Source organism: Hyperolius riggenbachi, chromosome 10 (genome assembly GCF_040937935.1).
Source record: "Hyperolius riggenbachi isolate aHypRig1 chromosome 10, aHypRig1.pri, whole genome shotgun sequence".
Lineage (NCBI taxonomy): Eukaryota > Metazoa > Chordata > Amphibia > Anura > Hyperoliidae > Hyperolius > Hyperolius riggenbachi.
The window spans coordinates 96,110,666-96,132,699 of NC_090655.1; the positions used below are offsets into that span (position 1 = coordinate 96,110,666).

At 38.9% G+C, this 22,034-nt stretch overlaps 1 protein-coding gene across 1 annotated transcript in view; it reads left to right on the plus strand.

The window, feature by feature from the left end:
- The window catches only part of PCDH15 (protocadherin related 15), a 1,564,441-nt gene that overhangs the window by 420,215 nt on the left and 1,122,192 nt on the right, over nucleotides 1-22,034 (plus strand). Inside the window, exon 5 of the mRNA XM_068257852.1 lies at nucleotides 19,809-19,969. Within this exon, the coding sequence (XP_068113953.1) occupies nucleotides 19,809-19,969 (161 nt within the window). The remainder of the gene's footprint in view (nucleotides 1-19,808; nucleotides 19,970-22,034) is intronic.

The following is a 22,034-nucleotide window of genomic DNA, read 5'->3' on the forward strand; positions in this document are numbered from 1 at the left end:
CGGCCCTGAATGTATAATGCTCTGCTGCATTGCCCCTCTGCATTAATGATGTACAGGAACATCCCCCCCACCCCCCCAGCTCCTGCCCTTTCTCCTCCCCATGAGGTGTTGCAGGTGCTATGGTTATGTATTTGGTGATCCAGTACTAAGGTTCTAGTTATGGTTACTAGTTATGAATAAATTGGGCAATTCAATTTAGAAGAGCTTTTAGTAGGCTCTCTGAAACAGATTTTATTTAGCAAATTCAAATACACTTCAAGCGTAACTTAACTTATGAAATGGCTTGTTTAGCAATGACATACTGTATAGTATATCAGTTTATTAGTTCATTTAGTTTAGATATATTTTTAACTTGTGGTATAGTAATAGGGAATGCAGAGGTTGATGGCGCTGGGGCAGCTGAACCAGAGGGGCCCTTTTTCAACATCTTTTACTCTTCATTGGAGTTAGGCTGGTAATGGATGGTTGCTGCTTTATATGCTTTGATCAGTGGTAATCAACAATGTACTCCCACCTCCCCTGCTTTTAAACTCTTTGGCAATGCAGTTGTTTTTGACAGATTTAGACACGCCGTATTAATTGTCATGTATAAAGTCCATGAGAGGGCCAATATAAAATTCCCACAGTGGCCCACAGATCCTTCGCTAGAACCCTGCCTTTAGACTACACATGAATTTTTTTAAAACATCAAAGTTGCATTTTAATGCTGTGCGGCACTCATGTTGTGTTTGAACTTTATTTACATAATGTTAGTGTATAATTTATTCAATATACATTGTTAATATTTTATTTACAGTATATGTGTTGAGCGAGGCCTCTTTATGGCATTTGGATTAGCAGGTGTAAGTACACTATGAAAGGTGCAAGGAAATGTTTGGTTATCGGTGTGTTCCTAGTAGTAGATTTGCACATTATGCTATGGCTACGAGACCTTCAGCTGATTAAATCATATTTAACAGCAGCTGTGCATATAAAACTTAATATCCTTATTTTTTACTTAAAGGGACACTATTATCATATATCCAATTTAAAGCATTATTGCATTATTATTTATCTGAAAATAACCCACTCCATTTTCATAATTTCAATTTTGAAACTGTGTGTGCATATATATCATTTTTTTTTCTTTTTTTATGACCACCTCTTCTGAGAATACAGAAGCACCCGTCCTCCATGGCCACTCTCCAAGTGATCCACCACTCGCCCTGTAAGCCACTAGATGTCACTAACACACCACTCTTTTGGCCCATAGCATAGGCTAGTGATGTATCTGTATGTTGTCAGCCCTGCAAAGTTTCTCAAGGGATCTAGTACCGATCCCTGACTGGTGAAGGGGTGGTCTAAGCAACTGTACAAGACTTAGAAGTGGAATTACAGTCTGGCATAACACTCAATAGAAACTTTTCTCCCTTCCCTATTCTTTGTTGTCTATTCAGGTAAAATACAGTCCTACCTACTTTTGTCTCAAAGAAATATAATCCGTATACAAATAACAATTACCCCCCCATCTTACAGATGCATGTCGACACAAGTAGTGAAAATGAAGCCTACCTACTATGCTATGTTTGATCAGTGCAATTAGAAATCAAAAGACAATGGAGGAAATAAGCTTCTGGGGAAAGTCTGTTGACCTTTTTAGTATTTATCTAGCAAACACTTGTGTCAGAAATAGGGATGGTCGGAATTGCCAAATTCCACTTCCGCAGAAAATCTGCATTCTGCCATTGCCAATTACCGTTACCGATTCCGCTTTCCGCTACCGATTTCCACATTCCGATGTGTATTTTTGCGGTAATTTTTGCGGACTTTAAGATTGATTTTCTCAAAAACTACAAAGTCTATTTGAATTTTTTTCCTCTTACTCCCACTCTTCTGCTTAACATACCCTGAAAATGTGTTGTTTCTAGCACCTATGGGGGTCTTTGCTATTAACTTCTAAAGTCGGCAGCATACTGCATATCGCATTTTACATTAGTCAATAGCTGCCGACTTTAGAGGTTAATAGCAAAGCCCCCATAGGTGCTAGAAACACAAAATGTTACAGGGTATGTTAAGCAGAAGATTAGGAACAATAGGAATACAATCTTTTAAAAAGACCTTGTAGTTTTTGAGAAAATCAATGTTAAAATCGGCAAAAATTTCCGCGATTTCCAAGAAAAACCACCTTCCTCTCTTGTATTACTGATTTCTGAATTCCGATGTGGAAATGCAATTTCTGATTAGAAATCCGAATGAGCATCCCTAGTCAGGAATCATGCACAATCTTCTCCGGCCTGCTGGTGGCAGCATTTGCATGGACTGTCGAGACTTTCATTGTGCCACCGGCAGAGGGTTCTGTGGACTGTGAGCAGCCCTGATTTTCTGCAATTCATCACATGCATCCTGTTATTATCACATGGGCTATTTAAGGACTGCCTCTTCCCCCTGCTAATTGCCAGAACTTTGTGCTTTCAGCCCAGAGCTTCTGAATATCCTGGTTCCTGTTCCCGATTCCCGTCCCTTGCCTTGAGATCTGTATTTGCTTTCCAGTTTCCGTACTCTGTACATTCTGTCTGACCTTGATTTCTGCCATTTCCCTTCTGTACTGCGATTGTGTGTATGTGTATGTATATATATATATATATATATATATATATATATATATATATATATATATATATATTATAATATTTGCATTGTATATATTTGTCACGATTTTCCTGGGTTGTCTGTGTTTAGCATACTGATCATGTGTTTTGTATCATTTTTACATTGTATATATTTATGACTGCACTCCCGGATTGTCTGTATGCAACGTGCTGTGCATGTGGTTGCATCATATTTGCATTATCAGTTGTTTGCACTATGTGGTCATAATAAACCCTATTTGCTCCTTATTCCTTTGTCCCAGTGTCTGTATCACTGCAAACTGTGGTCAAACCCTGTTTCTCTGTTCAGGACTGTGACAACAATGCCCAACCTACATTTCCCATCTTACCCAGAGGTAAACACGAAACTGCTCACTCCGCTCCTCCAATGAACTTTGCCTGACTTTACCCCGCATCACCCAATCCCATACATGCCTCCAGGACTTCTCAAGAGCTGTTCCAACACTATGGAACTCCCTACCTCCCCCCATTAGTGTTTCCCCCTCCATTAACATCTCCCCCCCTCACTATTGCTCTAAACCCGCAGCTGAACTCTGGTCCCCTACCTTTTGTGTCCCCACCTCTCCCTCTAGATTGTAAGCCTTCAGGCAGGGTCCTCCTCGTGTCTCCTACCTGTTCACACACCTCCATTACCTTACACCCATCCTATGGATTTGAGTGAGCTTGACTTGCCTAATCTCCATGCTCCCATCCAGTGACTGACTAAGCATCACCTTGTACTCATGCTGTGCTGCATGATCTGGTTTTTCTTGTATTCCTGTATTGTATTATTACTGTATGTCAACCATAAATATTGTCTGTAACCTTAATGTACAGCGCTGTGTAATATACAGGAGGAATAGAATCCGCACACCCGCAGGTAGAGTCCAAGGGTTTTTATTTAATCCAATTCACAAAGGCAGTAAAATGGCTGACATGTTTCGGATCATATCCTTACTCATAGCCTAAACAAACTGACATCTAGGTGGTCCATATATACTCCCCCAGCTCCGCCCCTGGGTGTGTACACACATGGGACCAGGGGAACTTAAAGAAACAGGACTGAAAACCTGCAGAAATGTATATATATGGAAAAGCCACCATCACAGTATTCCTATGTACACAGAATACAATAATAAGAATACAAAATACAAAATACAAAAATACAAAAGTACAAAAAGTAAGAGGTTAAAACGATATCAGTATATAAAATTAATATCCCACCTAGCATTGAGGCCATTTGGTTCCCTGGTGCCCATCTGTAGGATCCAAAATGCCTCCCGTGTACGCAATTTCTTATATAGATCACACCGTCTAAAAGGGGCAGTAACCCTCTCAATCCCCTGAAATGAAAAACCCTCCATATTGCAACCATGTTTCTCCCTGTAGTGTCTCGCAACATTGCTAATGTTATCTGTTTTCCAGGAGGCCCCATTAAAGTGCTCAGAGATCCTCTGTCTCAAGCAACGCGTAGTGCAGCCCACGTATTGTAGGCTGCAAATAGTACATGTGACCACATAGACGACAGATTTTGTACTGCAGTTAATAAATTGATGTATAGGGAACGTTTTTTGGTTAGCAACCGAGGAAACACCACGTGAAGAATGATGGTGAATGCAATAATTACAGGAGGGGAGTCCACATCTATGTGACCCCAAAAAAGACAGCCATGTGGACCGCTGGGGTGCAACATTAGATTGGAACAGGCTGGGAGAAAGGGTAGACGACAGGGAGGGAGCCCTTTTATAGGCAAATCTGCATCCCGGCTCTAGTATTTCTTGTAGCTTGTCATCAGCATACAGTACAGGGATATATTTCTTGATCACCCCTATAACTTGATTATATTGTTGGCTATAGGTGGTTGTAAAATTTAAAGGGGCAGCATTGGAATTCTGTACAGTAAGTGGGCTACTTCTCAGAAGCTTATCCCTGTCTCTGGAGATAGCAATTATCTGGGCCCTATCTAAATCAGAATCAGAATAACCCCTAGACCTAAACCGTGATCTAAGGACGGAAAATTCCTGAATAGTAAATTCATCTGTGGAACAATTCCTCCTTGCCCTGATATATTCTCCAACGGGGACCCCTCTATGTCTCGGGTGGCAGCTGGTGGCTTGCAATAAAGAATTCCCAGCACAAGGCTTCCTATATGTTCTAGTCTCTATTCTACCAGATTCGCCAGAACCAAGAAGGGTGATATCAAGAAAATCTATTTGCATATCATTGGACATACAGGTAAAGGACAGATTAAAATCATTGGAATTAAGGTATGACAGAAACTGTTGCAAAGTTTCCTCTATGCCTTGCCAGATTAGCAGAAGGTCGTCAATGAAACGACCATACCAAATAATAGAGTCCAAAAAGGGGTTCGAATCACCAAAAATGCGGAGCTCCTCCCACCACCCCATAAAGAGGTTAGCGAGGTGCAAGCTGTGTAATATGTTGGTGCTTCATAAATACAATAAATAATTAAATAAATGCTGTGGTATGAACAATTTATTGGAGCAGAGGAGATATTTTGACTATAGTTCCAATTTAAACACTAGCAACTTTTCTTACTATGTATGTTTTGGTATTTTCTCAGAACTGTTTTTGCATTCAACTTAAAACCATGTTTTGCTTCCAACCTTAGTACCAAAGGATGCTCTGTTCTGTTTTATAAATATGGATACTGAGCTTGTCAAAGTCTTCATTTTTATGTTCCTTAACCGTGAAAAGTGCTTTCGGTATAAGGGAAAATGGATGATGTCAGGAATGCCTACCTCCAAAGAATAGCATTGAGCAGTAGTCTAGTATTGTATTCAAATGTGGTGGCAATAATTTCCTGCCTATGGGAACCATAAATGATACCTTGGCTGAAAAAGATACCAAGGTTGCTGCCTATGGCCTGCCTGCTTTGCTGATCCAGTGGTTTAGTGCTTGAATAAGCAATCACCTATAGAAGTCATAACAATTGGGGCACATTCCCGTTCTCAGTCAATTTGTCAACATAAACTATAAAGTTACCATGACTATGGAACAATAGATTTAAAAGGAAGCCCGCAATACAACACTGCATATTTCTACCAGTATAGGTTTATTCTAGGGATAAGTTCTCTTAAAACAACTTAACAATAATGAAATGTATTTTAAAAAGGAAGCTTATTGCAGCTATTGTTTGCATCACAATAGATAAGGTACATACACACATCTGATTTTTCCAAACGACCGGTCATTGAGACCTCAAATCGGGTGTGTGTACAAACGAACGTTCGGCTGATAAGGCTGCTGAACGATCATTTGTACACACGCCCAATTTGACATTCAAACGACCGGTCTAAACAACCTGTCATTTAGAAAAAACAGACATGTGTATGTACCTATAGTCAGCAGTAATTTGCACCCCATACTCTGTTTGCTGATGTTATCAGTCAGCACTTCAATGGAGGGATAATAATAAATCTAAAAGCTCATACCGAAGTACACAGACTTTCACCTAAAGGGAACAGGACCTGATCCTTTGGGTGACAGTTCAGGCCCACCGCTTTACAGACTTTTACTTACTTCACATTGCCATGAGCTGTATTGAGCTTCAGTTGCTTGTTCTGTTGCTATGGAGAAGGTCAAGGGACAATGCACAAGGCGCAGTGGAACAGCAAACCATCTAGCATGTGTACAAAACTAAAATCAGGGTTATCTAAAGCTGGTCATACACTGCATAGATAGCATTGACCTGATATCCGTGTATAAAGGCTCACATTCTATTAAGAATTGCCATTTTCAGACAACAGGAGTATTTCTATGAAGCCTTTTTATAAGTCTGGTAATGGTAAAATGAAGCAGAGTTTATAGAAGAAGAAAAAAAAAAGAATTGCCATTTGCTTGGCTGACATGCTGTTCTGTTTCTATTCATTACATAATTGGGTGACTGTAAAACTACGAAACCAAAAGACACTTGATTTGAATAATCATTCTAAATTGGTAATATAAGTTAGGTTTTAAGAGGCAAGGATTCAACAAAAATTGCTGTGTACGCAGTGTTTTGAAAAGAAGTTGGCTATGGCAACCTCAATATCTCTCTCATTCTAAGTTATTCCATTAAGCTTTTGTTGGAAAGTTAGTCATGTCTTGTTAATATGTTGATTTTAACATGGTTCAAATGATGTGTTCATAACACATGGGTCTATCTTAACCTCCTGAGCGGTATGGACGAGCTCAGCTCGTCCATCACCGCCGGAGGCTGCCGCTCAGGCCCAGCTGGGCCGATTTTCTTCAAATAAAAAGCAGCACATGCAGCCGGCACTTTGCCAGCCGCGTGTGCTGCCTGATCGCCGCCGCTCTGCGGCGATCCGCCGCGAGCAGCGGCGAGAGAGAGTCCCCCCAGCCGCCTGAGCCCAGCGTAGCCGGAACAAAAAGTTCCGGCCAGCGCTAAGGGCTGGATCGGAGGCGGCTGACGTCAGGACGTTGGCTGACGTCCATGATGTCACTCCGCTCGTCGCTATGGCGACGATCTAAGCAAAACAAGGAAGGCCGCTCATTGCGGCCTTCCTTGTTTATTCTGGGCGCCGGAGGCCGGAAGAACGCCTCCGGAGCGCCCTCTAGTGGGCTTTCATGCAGCCAACTTTCAGTTGGCTGCATGAAATAGTTTTTTTTTAATTAAAAAAAAAAACCTCCCGCAGCCTCCCTGGCGATCTCAATAGAACTCCGGGGAGGTTAAAGTACTACCTATTTAAAAATATCCCCATTTTATTCAGGCTAGGAAATGCTGACAAGTGGGGAAAATGTTACATCATCCTGGTAATATTTGCATTAGGATGTTCACATTGACCTTTGTATATTAAGAATGTGATAACAGATTTTCTTTATCGCCATTCAGTTTATAAAAAAATAGCTACTGAATACATATTCTGTATGTTATTTATGCAGACAATGCAACATAAGCCCACATGTAATATACAAGGTTATTTAATGCTTTCATGGAAATGAGAATTCACAGGAAAAAGGATTACTCAAAAAGTTATTCAAGCAAGGACATAAACCATACCATAGCAGACCCAGTGACTGCTCAGTGACTCAGCAGCACTAACATTTTATTATTGTCTATCTACGTGATACATCTTCCAATCATTTCAAACGTGTGTGTATATATATATATATATATATAGATAGATAGATAGATAGATAGATAGATAGATAGATAGATAGATAGATAGATAGATAGATATGTGAAAGTAAATATATGTCAGTGGTATGTTTACATGGCTACAAGTCTCACAATGGACATTGGCCCATACTCCATTTACTTTGTCTCTTAAGGAGGAACTCCAGTGAAAATAGCTTAATGAACAAAAGTGTTTAATTTTTACAATAATTATGTATAAATTATTTTGTCCGTGTTTGTAAAATGTTTCCTCTCCCTGATTTACATTCTGACATTGATCACATGGCAACATTTTTACTGCTGGCAAGTGATGTCAGTGGAAGTAGCTGCTTCTGCTTAATTGGCAGTTGGAAACAGCTGTCATTTCCCACAATGCAAAAAGCCTCCCACAGTGTGATGTCAGCACCTCAGTGCTGTGAGGCGCTGATATCAGACTGTGGGAGGGTTTTCACCACAATATCAGCTATACAGACCTCCCTGATGATCCATTTGGCTCAACACTAATCCATTTAAATTAGTGTTGAGCCAAAATTTTAGAAATTTCAAGTTACCTTAATGACGGACGCAAATTTTGCCGCTACGACACAAATTCATAATTTCATAATTGCCATACAAACCGTAATTCGGAATTCCGTAAGCAAGATTTCAGTTTTGTAATGTCGCGTTTCATCGCAAATTCGTGTTTTACGTGAAATTTAGTAATTTCATGTTTTCTATAGAAGCAAAGTTATTTTAGTTACGAAAATAAACAATTTTGTTTCTAATAATGACTAAACTCAGGAAAGTCACTCATTGATTGCAATTACTGATGATGCAAAGGCCCCTGCACATGCTGTTGCTTTAAATGTATCAGGAGGCTGTATCTGCAGCCACTTCTAAGACAGGTGCTCTTTGCCATGGTGTACTTAGCTGTCATGTTGAGACACTTGGTTTTGGGCCTTGCAATATCTGATAATGCAAAGGTCCCTGCATTTGCTGTCACTTTAAATGCATCAGGAGCCACTTCTAAGACAAGGTGCTCTTTGTCATGGTGCATTTATCAGTCATGCTGAGACACTTGGTTTTGGGCCTTGCAATATCTGGTAATGCAAAGGTACCTGCAAGTGCTGTCGCTTTAAATGTATCAGGAGCCCCTGGACTGGAACATAATTTTGAGAAAGGTCGAATTTGCATGTTAAACACAAAATTCTGATTTGTTGGTGTTAACGTAAATGATCGTAATTACGTTAAAGATCGAAATTATGAAATCCCCATGAACACAAAAATGTGCTTAATATGTGAAATACGCAAAATTTTGATTAGTCATAATTTCGCGAATAACATGAAATTTAGTGAAATTTTGCATAATTGGGTCATTACGCTCATCGTGAATTGGAATGAAGTTTAAACCTTGGTTATGGTTTCTATTTACCATAAGTTTTCTCCTAGGAGAACATTTTTTATTTCCTGTTTAAAATAACTTCAGTACTCTGCAATTGAAAAAAAAAAATACTAAAAAGTAGGCCTTTCCTTGCTTGCTGGTGGCTTAAAAAGCAATTTTATTAATCACATGTGAAAATATCACCTAGTGAATTGAATAAGGGTCATTTGTCCCAATTCCCTTTGTCTCCATGTTTTCTCGTAGGTGATATGTTCATGTCTTGTCAGTCTTGCCCTTTCAGCTACCAGCAAGCAAAAACATATTTAGAATAATTTTGACAGGGCTTTTTCACCTACTTTTTGGTACTTTGTCAATCGCATTGCTAAAGTGTAATTTTAAACAGAAGTTGAAAAATGATCTCCTAGTAGGAAAACTTAGTAGAATAAGGTGTCAATTCACTAAAGGCTATCTGGTAAACAAAATGAGGTTGGTAAGATACTGCATTTGGTATTTTACACTTATTTTCCAAATGCAAGTTTTCGTCACATGCGGTAGTAGTTTGATTTGCTAATATACCAAAACATTCCTTTATTCACTAAGCCCTGCTCGGTAATGTAGAAATTTCACCAGAAGCTGTGTGGAGTAGGTCTGTTAGGAATCTATGAGTTTTCTCCTACAAGTGGTGTGCATAAGTTGTCCCTTTTCTGTCCTGTGCATCCCTTAAATAATCATGCCATTAGAGGGAGCTCTTCTGTGTATCAGTATATAGATCTTCATATCTAAATGAATACATAAAAAGACTCTTTGACTGTCTAATGTGGTTCTCATGTCCCACCCCCCAGTGTATTGGGTCAAATGGGGTGAGAAGCAGGACTGCGTGGTTCAGCCTATTGGCTGTCTGCTATGTCTGTCATCTTTACCACATGCTGACTGCTAGTTACCGACCATGTCAGAGCTGGAGATAAATATTGAACATTTTTACATGATTAACTGAATGCTTTCATCTTTGTGAATTGCCGTTTCTTGACATCTATTGAGGTATTTTGTGCACAAATCAGTCATTTACCTCATTAGTCAGTGATTTTACTTTTAACTGCGGTAACAGCTTTAGTGAATGAGCATTTTCAAACTGTGTTGTAAAATGTGCGGTTTTCTGCATTACCAAATGTGACAATGCTTTATGAATTGGAGCCAATGTGAATTGGATTGGGCTCATTGGCCTCAATTCACTAATCTTAACTCCTGTCTTTAATAACTCTTCTGAGCTGTTTTACAGCTATCACCATGGTGATATAATTGTGAGAACTGTAAAACAGCTCTGAAGAGTTATTAAAGACAGGCGTTAAGCTTAGTGAATTGATGCCATTGTCTTTTAAATGTAGGATTAAGGAAAAGGAGAGCAAGACGGGCCAAAGAAATGTGTAATAGGTTAGGGCAACATTTTGCATGGCAAGCAATGCACAGACACATGGTTTACATTTGCTAGATTCTCAATCAACACTTTGCAGAATGGTTGTCACAGCTCAGTGTTTCTAGTATGTGTAAAAGGCTTAAGGGGGCACATCTCCTCACCCGGAAAATATAATTTCCTATTGCCATAGAGGCATTTTTCTATATCCAGTGTCTCTGTGGCTTTTATGCTGCCCCCTCAATTCCATCACTGATGTTTTTGGGAGCAAATCTTGAAACTCATCTACAAGTGACATCTGTTCTGTTGATTGAAAAAGAGAACTTTATTTAGAGATAAACAAAGATGCAAATTTTTACAGCTTAATGCAAATGTTGCTGCTATTTATATGCAAATTGAACTTGGAGCAGTTCAAGTCTGCAGCAACTACATTTGATCTTTCTCCCCCAAGTTTAAATCTGCATTCAAATTGCCACAAAATTTGCCTCAAGCTGGAAACCATTACAATTGAATGATCATCTCTAGAAATAAGAACTGATATTGTCAATTTTTACCAATGTTCTTAACCCTACCATGTCATAGGATACTCACATATTGGTGACTATAAAAATAGAAATGAGTGTCTGGAATTCCTGCTAATTGGCAAGAAAAATATTGTAAAATGTCTTAAAAAACGCTATTTTTGTCATTTAACCACAACAGGCTTACATCCCCCTAGTGACCAGGTAATTTTTACAATTCAGTGCTCTGCAACATTAAAAGCTCACTGCAGAGCCATACAACTTAGCACACAAATTAATCTGCCCTCCTTTTTTGCAACCAACAGCTTTCTCTTGGTGGCATCTGATTGCTGCTGTGGTTTTTATTTTTTTTATTAATTTCTTTGTTATTACATTATTAATAAATGTGTTTATGTTCTTTGATTTATTCCCTCCCCCTGGAGAGCCAATTATCATGATCCCCTCTCATCAGCCTATGAGAGAGCTCATATTGTGAGCCAATCGAGGGGACAGCTCAGTGACAGAGCTGTCCCCCGTACAGCACTGCAGTAGGTCACAGTGCTGTACAAGTAAATAACAGCTTTTTTTAGCTGTCCAACAGGGTGCCAGCCACGAATGCGGGCTTGCACACTGATCACAGATCTCCACTCAGTGTCTCTGCAGGGAAAGATTGCGCATGCGTGTGCATATTCCATGCTAATCCTGCCCACCACTCTTGACGCCTTTCCGCCTTTCAGGAAGATTGAGAACTCAATAAAATACAAATCTAATGGACATTAACATGTTTTAAAATCTGCAATTATTGAGTTTCCCCCAAAAGTACTGCTAGTGTGAAATACCCCTTACTGCACTTACTGAGGACTCTAAGGACATGTTCACAGTGAATGTTGCCTTCCTTATAACAGCAGAAATGCAACACAACAGATTGGGAAAGGCACCACACATAACATGTTGCATTGGGTATAGTGAAGTACAAAGTGGATGTAAAGATTCTTTTTTTCCTCTTTTTCCCATTAAAATGCTTTCAAAACAAAAATATTTGTGGGAAAATGCCATACAATGAAAGCCTAGTTTGTCTTGAAAAAATGATATATATTTAAATTAGGTGCCATAAGTATGGATAAAGTTATTGCTGATTAAATAGAAACAAAGTTAAAATGTCAAAACTGCTCTGGTCCATAAGGGGAGAAAACAATATCTGGATGGGAAGTGGTTAATGATCATTTAGACTCTGTTATCTTATTTTAATCAGAATGTAAAGACAACAGGTTTCAAAATTTACCACATCACTCATTAACATAGCCCCATGCACCGTGATTTATTAATCTGGCTTGCACAGAGGTTTCTATGGTATTAGATGATGGCCCAATCTCACCTAATTTTTCTTTGGCACATTTATTAATGTGGAAATCATTGGATCTACAGTCACTATTTTAATGATGGGGACATTAATACAACAAAAAATGTTCCCACAAATAATCATGCCTGCTATTTCAAGTCTTATACCAGTCAAAGGTTTTCAGTTTTATGTAATGTATGATAATTTTTACCATCGCCAGAATATGTACATAATTTGACCTTCTCTGTATTCATATCAACTAAACTAATCACTTGAAACAGGTTTACAAAATGTCACTGGTACTGTACTTTGCTGATGCATTATTCAGAGATTTTTGCAGAAACGTTTGTAATAAAGCCTGGAAAAACTTACAGGGACACTTTTCAGTAATTAACATATATATATATATATATATATATATATATATATATATATATATATATATATATATATATATATATATATACACATATATATATATATATATATATATACACACGGTATGATTTTCCGTGCGATAGATGGATCCGATAGACAAAATCCGTCAAGTCCGATCATTTCTGCGCACGATTTCTCATAGCGGTGAATGGAAAAAAATGATGACGAGTGAAGATAAGAGAATCGTGCGGAATTGTGCCAGAATAACGATCGGGTCGCAAAATCGCATGGAAAATCTTACCGTGTGTACCCAGCATTATATGACATAGTAGGTGTTTGATCATTCTAGAATCTTACCTCATCCCTGGTATCTTTACTGCTAACAAGGATTATCACTCCTGATACCAGCCCTGTCCTAAGTGAAGTAGACACTGTGTGGGCACTCAAAGTTTCAAGTGGTGAGATAGGATCCTATGATGTTTTCCCCCTCCTTCTGTCATCCTCCCTCTCCCCCAAAAAAGAAAGAAAAATCCATAGCCTTAATTATATAAACAACAGCAAGGAGGTGTTTGGGCAAGTTGATCCCTTATTACATATGTCCACATACATGACAACCCTGATTTATTTATTTATTCGTTACCAAAGCCCCCTTATATGCCGATTCTGGTAGATGGGCGAATGACTCCCTAGCCTCTCTACTATGTAATATTCTTAGAAAACTGGAATAGAAGTGTTTCAGAGAGATCTACTCCTATTCACTCCATTTCTAGTCAAGTCAGGTCATTTTGGTGCCATACAGAAATACAATGAAGTTACTGCAATTTGGGTGCCGGCAATAGCTCTATCCTGAATTATGTGGCAAAAAGAAAAAAAAATAGAAAATCAGTAGAGGAATATGTCTCAAGCGTAGAACAAGCTGTATTTTGGCTTCTCCCTGCACCTAAATTACATATGGTTGGAACATATGGACACTTTCTAGTCTATTTAAAAAGTGTTACTTTAGCCTTTTTTTTAAATTTGGCTCTAAACTTTTTTTTAAAAAAACAAGCGTTTTGATCATTAAAATGTATCTCTATAGGAATAGGTCAAATTGTATCTCCTATTGGAAGCAGCTCTCCATCACATTTTGGCAACTGGGAAAGCTGCATTATGTTTTGCTAAACATAAACAAGCTGCTTTACTGTAGATGAAAAAACCACAATAGTTCCATTTTACGTTATTTTGACTGACGTGGAATGCCAGCTCGTGGTGTTGGGTGAATTTGCTCTTAAGGTTAGCTCAGAAGCCAAAAATGAATCCCATTGAAGTGCTGGGGAGGGGGGGGGTCTCTTGGTGTCTATTTCTATCACATGTATTCTTTTTACATGCTTTTAATAAAAATGACAAAGCACAATGAATGCAAATGTCAGCAAATGAAGGCAAATGTACAAATGTCAGCAAATGAAGACAAATGTACTGTTAAGTAGCTACACCAAAACATAAAGATTTAGCTGTAAGTAAACTAAAGAAAAAATGTAGTGTAAATAAGGAAACAGATAAAGTATAGACATTTTTTTTCCAAACAAATTAATACATTTATTCAAATGGAAAGTGCAAAATACCAATAGTTTTAAAATAACTGGGAAGGAAGTTTTAGATTTGCTGTTCATATGAAAGAATGAATGATCCTGCATCCATGTGTGGTTACCAAATGGGTTTAAAAATGTAAAATATGAATTATTGTATTCATCAGCATTACAGATATTGCCTAGCAGAGTGATTCTGTACATGCTACATGTGAACAGAGTTGGTGTCATACATAAAGACTTCTATATTATTTGCAGCCTAATGGTCAGTTCAAAAATTAAAAAAAAAAGTATGAATTTTGATTTCAGCATTAATATCACATTTGTATTTTATGAATACAAAAAAGTTGGTGTATATTGATTGATTGCCTAGAGCTTTTTAATACAATTCATTTAACCAATTTATTTGGCTCACTTCTACCAAATATTTCTTATGCAAAAAGCTATTTCAAGTCCATTTTGTCTTCAACACTTTAGATTTCCCTAAAGTCAATGAATAATGTTCTAGCTGAAATGTTTATCCATTTCTATTCCAAATAAATTGGCCTTTTTTAATTTTTTCATTTTAATTTCTACGTTCCCACTGCAAAGTAACCTGGTGTCCTACATTACTTGATGTGTTGGCTTAGTTAAGTTATATTTTGTATATATGTTTACCTCTAATGTTCAAGTAAGTTAGTTGCAAGCATGTTTATGCTGAAATGCCATACAGCAGACAACAGCATACATTCCGGTATGTAACAAGGTGGTTAGACAGTGACATTAGTTCATGTAGGGCATACTCTTATTGATTAGCTAACAATGTTGCCACATGCATATTCCTTCTGATTGGCCAGTAATGGAGGTTGTGCTGTGCAATTACATTTTGACAGAGTGACAGCGGGACGATATAATTTGATATGATCTGTGTGTGCACAATAATTTGACTGGGAACAATGATCAAATGCGTACAACATCACCTGCATGAACCAGCTGCACACAAGTAGTTGGTAGTGCCATTTGCATGTTTCTACTGATTGCTGGCCAATCAGTAGAAACATGCAAATGGCACTACCAACTATTGATGTAAACTACCACTGCAGTTGTGTAGGATAAGTACTCACCGGTCCATTGCTCTACATCATATTTGTTGTTTTGTTTTTTTGCAAGGAAACTAAACTAATAGCAACAAACTATTCTACAGAGCATAACTAACATACAGTGCAATACTGGCTCAGCTCTTTATCTTTATTTTTCTGGCATGATTGTGTACATTTATTGTACTAACCCTTTCATTGCCAGTGATGTATAAAATATATCATCACTGTTTAAAATATATCATCACAGGAGAAAACTTAGGAGAAACCGTGAATTGCGTGTGGGCCAATATCTAACATTGTTGCACTCCTTTACCAATTGTGAACTAATCTGTTCCATATTCAGTTCTAACTGCTGCTTCTTGAGCAAATGAGATGGCCTGGTATCTCCACTTCTATAGAAATCTGCCACAGGCCATCATGATCTACACAGTCAAAAGCTTTTGAATAGTCAAAAGTAGACATTCTTCTGGTATTTCATTGCTTTCTCTATTATCCATTGAATATTGACTTTATTGACAATATGGTCTTTTGTCCCTCTTCTAAAACCAGGTTGCACATTTAGCAGGTTTCTTGTCATATACTCCATATATATAGATGCCATCTGGCTTGTAAAAAATGTGAGCATTACCTTGCTAGAATGTGACATTAGTGCAGTTGTCTAATAATTTGAACACTCGTTGGCTTTGCCCTTTTTTTGGAATTGTAATGGAAACTGAGCTTTTCCAGTCCAAAGGCCTCGCTTATGTTTTCCAATTTTGATTGTAAGTTGCCATCAACACTCCAACGGCATCCTCATGAAAGCTTTTCAAAAGTTCTACTGGGATTCTATCACTCTGAAGCCTTATTAGCAAGACCTTCTAATGCCCATTTGATTTCACTCATCAAGATGTTTAAATCTTGTTCATAATACATAGTATATGTACTGTCTATGTCGTCCTTGTATAGCTGTATTGTAAATCGATGGAAAATACATGATAGATCAAATTACAGTGGATCTAATTTTTGTGATTTCTAGTTAAAATCAACAAAAGATTTATGTATTTTTTTCAGAATTCAACACTAATGGAGCCCCATCTGTATAAAAAAAAATAAGAAATTACACATTAGATTTAATGATAACAAAGGTAAAGGAAGTTGCAGTTGACTAATACAGGGCATCGCCAAATGTATGAAAAAAGGTCTCGGTGTACAGAGATTTAGTATTAATGGCTTGATTATAAAGTGGTTAAATTCTTAATATGCATACATTAACAGCAGAAATTAGCAAAATATGCAAATTTAGACTGATACATGCATTTAACCACTTCAGCCCACAGTGCTGTTCACTTTATGCATCCGAGCAACTTTCACCTCCCATTCATTCGCCAATAACTTTATAACTACTTATCACACTGAAATGATCTATAACTTGTTTTTTCTGCCACCATTTAGACTTTCTTTGGGTGGTTGTCAGAATCCGCTCTGCTGGCCTTTATTCCCTGGGCAGTTTGTTGCTTCTCTATGCAGGTTGCATAGTTCAGTCCAGGGAAAAGAGGCCTTTTTGTCAGTTTGCAGGATTCGGGAGGCTTGCTGCTGTAGTGACTGATTTGCATCCACTTACCCTGCAATCTGCTTGTCTGCTTCCTTTGAAGGTTTTCAGTATAAATGTCACTTCCTCCCAAAATTCTTTGCTCATCATAGGTTTTGTTTGTTGAAGACTGACTTTAGAGCCTCAGCCTCTTTGTATCTTATTGCTGAATATTCTGGTGTAGTTAATTATTGGGGAGTGCACTTTGCACTCCTACTAGTGCTGTCAGATTTGTGTATTATTTGTACTGTCTAGTTTTGTCTTGTCCTGTACTTGCGATTACACTGTCTCCAGTGGTGGCTGATAGTGAATCGTTTTGTTTGTTTTGTTTAGAGTAAACGCTTGCTTTCGTCTGGTGTTAGGCAACCGATTAGCAAGCGTTCTCGCTATCTGTTTGTCTTTGTTCATTTGTTAGTCAGGGTTGGTACGCTTTGTCACTGTTACGCTTAACGTGCGGTGACCGTACTATTAACGCGCCTGTCACTGTTGCGCATAATGTGCGGTGACCGCATTTAGTTAATTTGTTATTTTCCTTGGCGTTCGGATTGTTGTTGTTTGCTGTGTCTTTCATTACTCATTTATGCTTTGTCTTTCATTACTCATTTATGCTTTGTCTTTGCTTAGTCTTATGTTTCTGACAGCAATCGCCTCTCTTGCGATTGGCTTTCTTACTCTGGTCTGTTCAGTTGTGATATGTCTACCGTCACCGGGTGGCGACTAGATTGGTGGACATTTATACAGTCTGTCTCTGTTTTTACTCTCTATTGGGTTGCTACTTTGTTTATTTCCCAGTGTTGCTCTATCGTGCAATTTCAATCTGGCATCTATGGATGTACAGAGGACTTTTTCCTCTGTACTCCACAGCTCCACCTGCTGGTTGGAATTCTCCTCTACAACTATATACTGGGTACTCTTTTTCTGTGATTGTGGGAATTTCCATCTGCTTCAGCGCACTTGGTGTGCGCTGACTGTGGAAATCGCCTCCAGATCATTACAGTGGTACATTTTGCTAATAATAATTTTATTCTAAATCCATTTTAACAGGAAGATTAAGAAAGAAATGGAAAAAATCCATTATTTCTCAGTTTTTGGCCATTATAGTTTTAAATTAATACATGCTACCGTAATTAAAACCCATGTATTTTATTTGTCCATTTGTCCCAGTTATTACACCATTTAAATTGTGATAATGTCCCTATCACAATTTATGGCTCCAATGTTTTATTTGGAAACAAAGGTGCATTTTTTTAAATTTGTGTCCATCACTATTTACAAGCCTATAATTTAAAAAATTATATTAACATACTCTCTTGACATGGAAAATTGCGCAAAAGGTGGATCAGCGCAACACCATATACATAGGTTAGGATTTAGTTAGTGGTAGGCCCCTCCCATGGAGGATTGACTTCTTCGCAGTGGGAGGGACGAGTACTTAATAGGTTGCATGCAAGCTGTTAATGGAAACCAACATCCTCCTCTAGTGGTAGACAGGTCATGTGTATGCTCGGTGTGTATTCGACCCCACAAGTGGGGCTTGCACTCTTTTGCAGGTAGGCACTAGTCTGTTTTTAAATAGCGCTGCTCATTTCCTTTCTATGTACTCTCTTGACATGCACATTTAAAAAGTTCAGATCCTTAGGCAACTATTTGTTGTTGTTTTTTTATTGGATTTTTTTTTCTTTAATTAAAAATGTTATTTGGGTAATTTTTGGTGTGGGAGGTAAACGGCTAATTTTAACTGTAATATAATGTATTTATTTAAAAATGTGTGTGGGTGTAGTTTTACTATTTGGCCACAAGATGGCCACAGTCAAAAAGTCCTGGAAGCGAACAATCTCGCTACCAGGAACTAGAATGAGGATGGGAAACTTTATTTTTTAATCAAAAAAAGGTTGCACACCTGATGCACAAATTTGCATAACATAGCAATAAACTTATATGAGGCTTAACATGGGTGCTGGATCCTACAGCAGCCTGATCCTGAAATCCAGAACCCTTTGAGAAAGGTAGAAGAAACAGCGCTGTCAGGGCTCTTGGAATTATGAGCTAGGTTTCACTTGTACATTGTTGCTATCACTGGTCCGTTATATGCATACAGTTTGTATCATTGCTTCAATTCATGGACTCAGTGTGCATTTACTGCATTCCTTGCTTGTGTGAACCTGTTAAATCCTCTATGTATTTTGTATAACCATTGTGTTAACAGCTGCTGATGTTTACAGGCTATATTAAGCCTTACATGCTTGTAATTTTGTTATGCTTCATTTTTCTTAACACAATACAATCTTTGAGCAAATCACTACTTGGTGTGCGGATCATTTTATATAAACTTTATTTTTTACTCAGAAAGACCACAGCCTCTGATAAGAGGCCGTCAGTTTTTCTGCGTGAGACTTAGATCAATGAATGGGAACTATATTCCCATTCATTGATCAGGGGGCTAATGGCAGGCGGCGGGAGCATGCCTCAGGAGACAGCAACTGCACAGTCTATCTGAATGAACATATTCGTCCAGATAGGTTTAAGTGGTTAAAGAAACTGAGGTAATCAAAGCTAGCACCTACTCATAGCTTGGCAGCTGATTAAATAGCCTGCAGCTAGAGGTTTTCACTGGCTAAATTTATTTTACTTCCTAGGCTAGCTATTGACTGGCTACATTAATTTACTTCCTAGGCTAGCTCAATAGAGATTTTAACAAATGTTTTTGTTTTGTTTTTTATCCTCACTATGCACTTACGCTTGGAATGCAAAAATCTTCTTTCTGTAGTTTACATTGCATATACTTGTCAAATTAAATGTTTGTTTTGTATTGCATTGCTATCATTTTTTTGTTTTTCTTTAACAGGTACAATTATAGTGGACAATATGCAAATCAAAGGAACTGCTGGGGGTCCAAACCCTACTATCATGCTCACATTGAAGGAAAATACAGACTACTGGGTTATACTGAATCCAGTTATTCAGAGGTTATATCTCAACAGCACTGGCAGAGTTCTGGACAGAGATGTAGGTTACTTTAATTTTTACAATTATTTTACAGATGTCTTATATTCTTATGCTTTTCTAGTTGGAGAGTATAGAGGGTTGGTAAACTCCACTCCGGGGAAAAAAAGAGGTGTATGTGTGTGTTATTTGGTAAAGCTTGGGCAGCTGCTAAAAACCCAGCCCTTTTTTTTTATTTCTGCTGCATACTGTGTCTACATTGGGAATAATTACACTAACATTTTGTCTTTTGCAGTTAAAGGACACCTGAAGTGAAAAGGATATGGAGGCTGCCATATGTATTTTTTAAACAATTAAAACTTTGTGGCTGCCTTGCTGATCCATAAAACTGAACAATCATGCAGACCAGATGTTTCCATCCAAATTTATTGTCAGGACTGCAAGGCAACTGATATTGTTTAAAAAGTAAAAGATATGGTACCATTTATATTCTATATGGTAGCTTTAAGTAGCCACCACTTTCCTTAACGCCCCAGTCGTATAGGAGAAAAACACTTTACGAATGTTAGCTCATTTAATTTTAATAGTTGTAAATATCAAGTGGCACTTAGCACCTTTTGTGTCCTGGTAACTAGTGATGGGCGAACAGTGTTCGCCACTGTTCGGGTTCTGCAGAACATCACCCTGTTCGGGTGATGTTCGAGTTCGGCCGAACACCTGACGGTGCTCGGCCAAACCGTTCGGCCATATGGCCGAACTAAGAGCGCATGGCCGAACGTTCCCCGAACGTTCGGCTAGCGCTGTGATTGGCCGAACGGGTCACGTGGTTCGGACCCGAACGCGCTCTGATTGGCCGAACGGTCACGTGGTTCGGGTAAATAAATACCCGAACCACGTCATATCTCCGCCATTTGTCTGTGGGTTTAGCTTTGGGTAGGCAGGCAGGGTAGTTCGCGCTCCAGCCACGCTAGCCAGGGTCCCCCCCAGTCATTGTGTGTCACTGCTGGGAACAGTAGTACACCGCTCGTTCAGCCACACTATATAGCATTCTGTTTACTGCCACTCTGTGTACCTCGCTCAGCCACACTATATAGCATTCTGTTTACTGCCACTCTGTGTCTGCTGGGAATAGTGGTACACCGCTCGTTCAGCCACACTATATAGCATTCTGTGTACTGTTCTGTGTCTGCTGGGAACAGTAGTACACCGCTCGTTCAGCCACACTATATAGCATTCTGTGTACTGTTCTGTGTCTGCTGGGAACAGTGGTACACCGCTCGTTCAGCCACACTATATAGCATTCTGTGTACTGTTCTGTGTCTGCTGGGAACAGTAGTACACCGCTCGTTCAGCCACACTATATAGCATTCTGTGTACTGTTCTGTGTCTGCTGGGAACAGTGGTACACCGCTCGTTCAGCCACACTATATAGCATTCTGTGTACTGTTCTGTGTCTGCTGGGAACAGTAGTACACCGCTCGTTCAGCCACACTATATAGCATTCTGTGTACTGTTCTGTGTCTGCTGGGAACAGTGGTACACCGCTCGTTCAGCCACACTATATAGCATTCTGTGTACTGTTCTGTGTCTGCTGGGAACAGTAGTACACCGCTCGTTCAGCCACACTATATAGCATTCTGTGTACTGTTCTGTGTCTGCTGGGAACAGTAGTACACCGCTCGTTCAGCCACACTATATAGCATTCTGTGTACTGTTCTGTGTCTGCTGGGAACAGTAGTACACCGCTCGTTCAGCCACACTATATAGCATTCTGTGTACTGTTCTGTGTCTGCTGGGAACAGTAGTACACCGCTCGTTCAGCCACACTATATAGCATTCTGTGTACTGTTCTGTGTCTGCTGGGAACAGTAGTACACCGCTCGCTCATCCACACTATATAGCATTCTTTGTACTGTTCTGTGTCTGCTGGGAACAGTAGTACACCGCTCGTTCAGCCACACTATATAGCATTCTGTGTACTGTTCTGTGTCTGCTGGGAACAGTAGTACACCGCTCGTTCAGCCACACTATATAGCATTCTGTGTACTGTTCTGTGTCTGCTGGGAACAGTAGTACACCGCTCGTTCAGCCACACTATATAGCATTCTGTGTACTGTTCTGTGTCTGC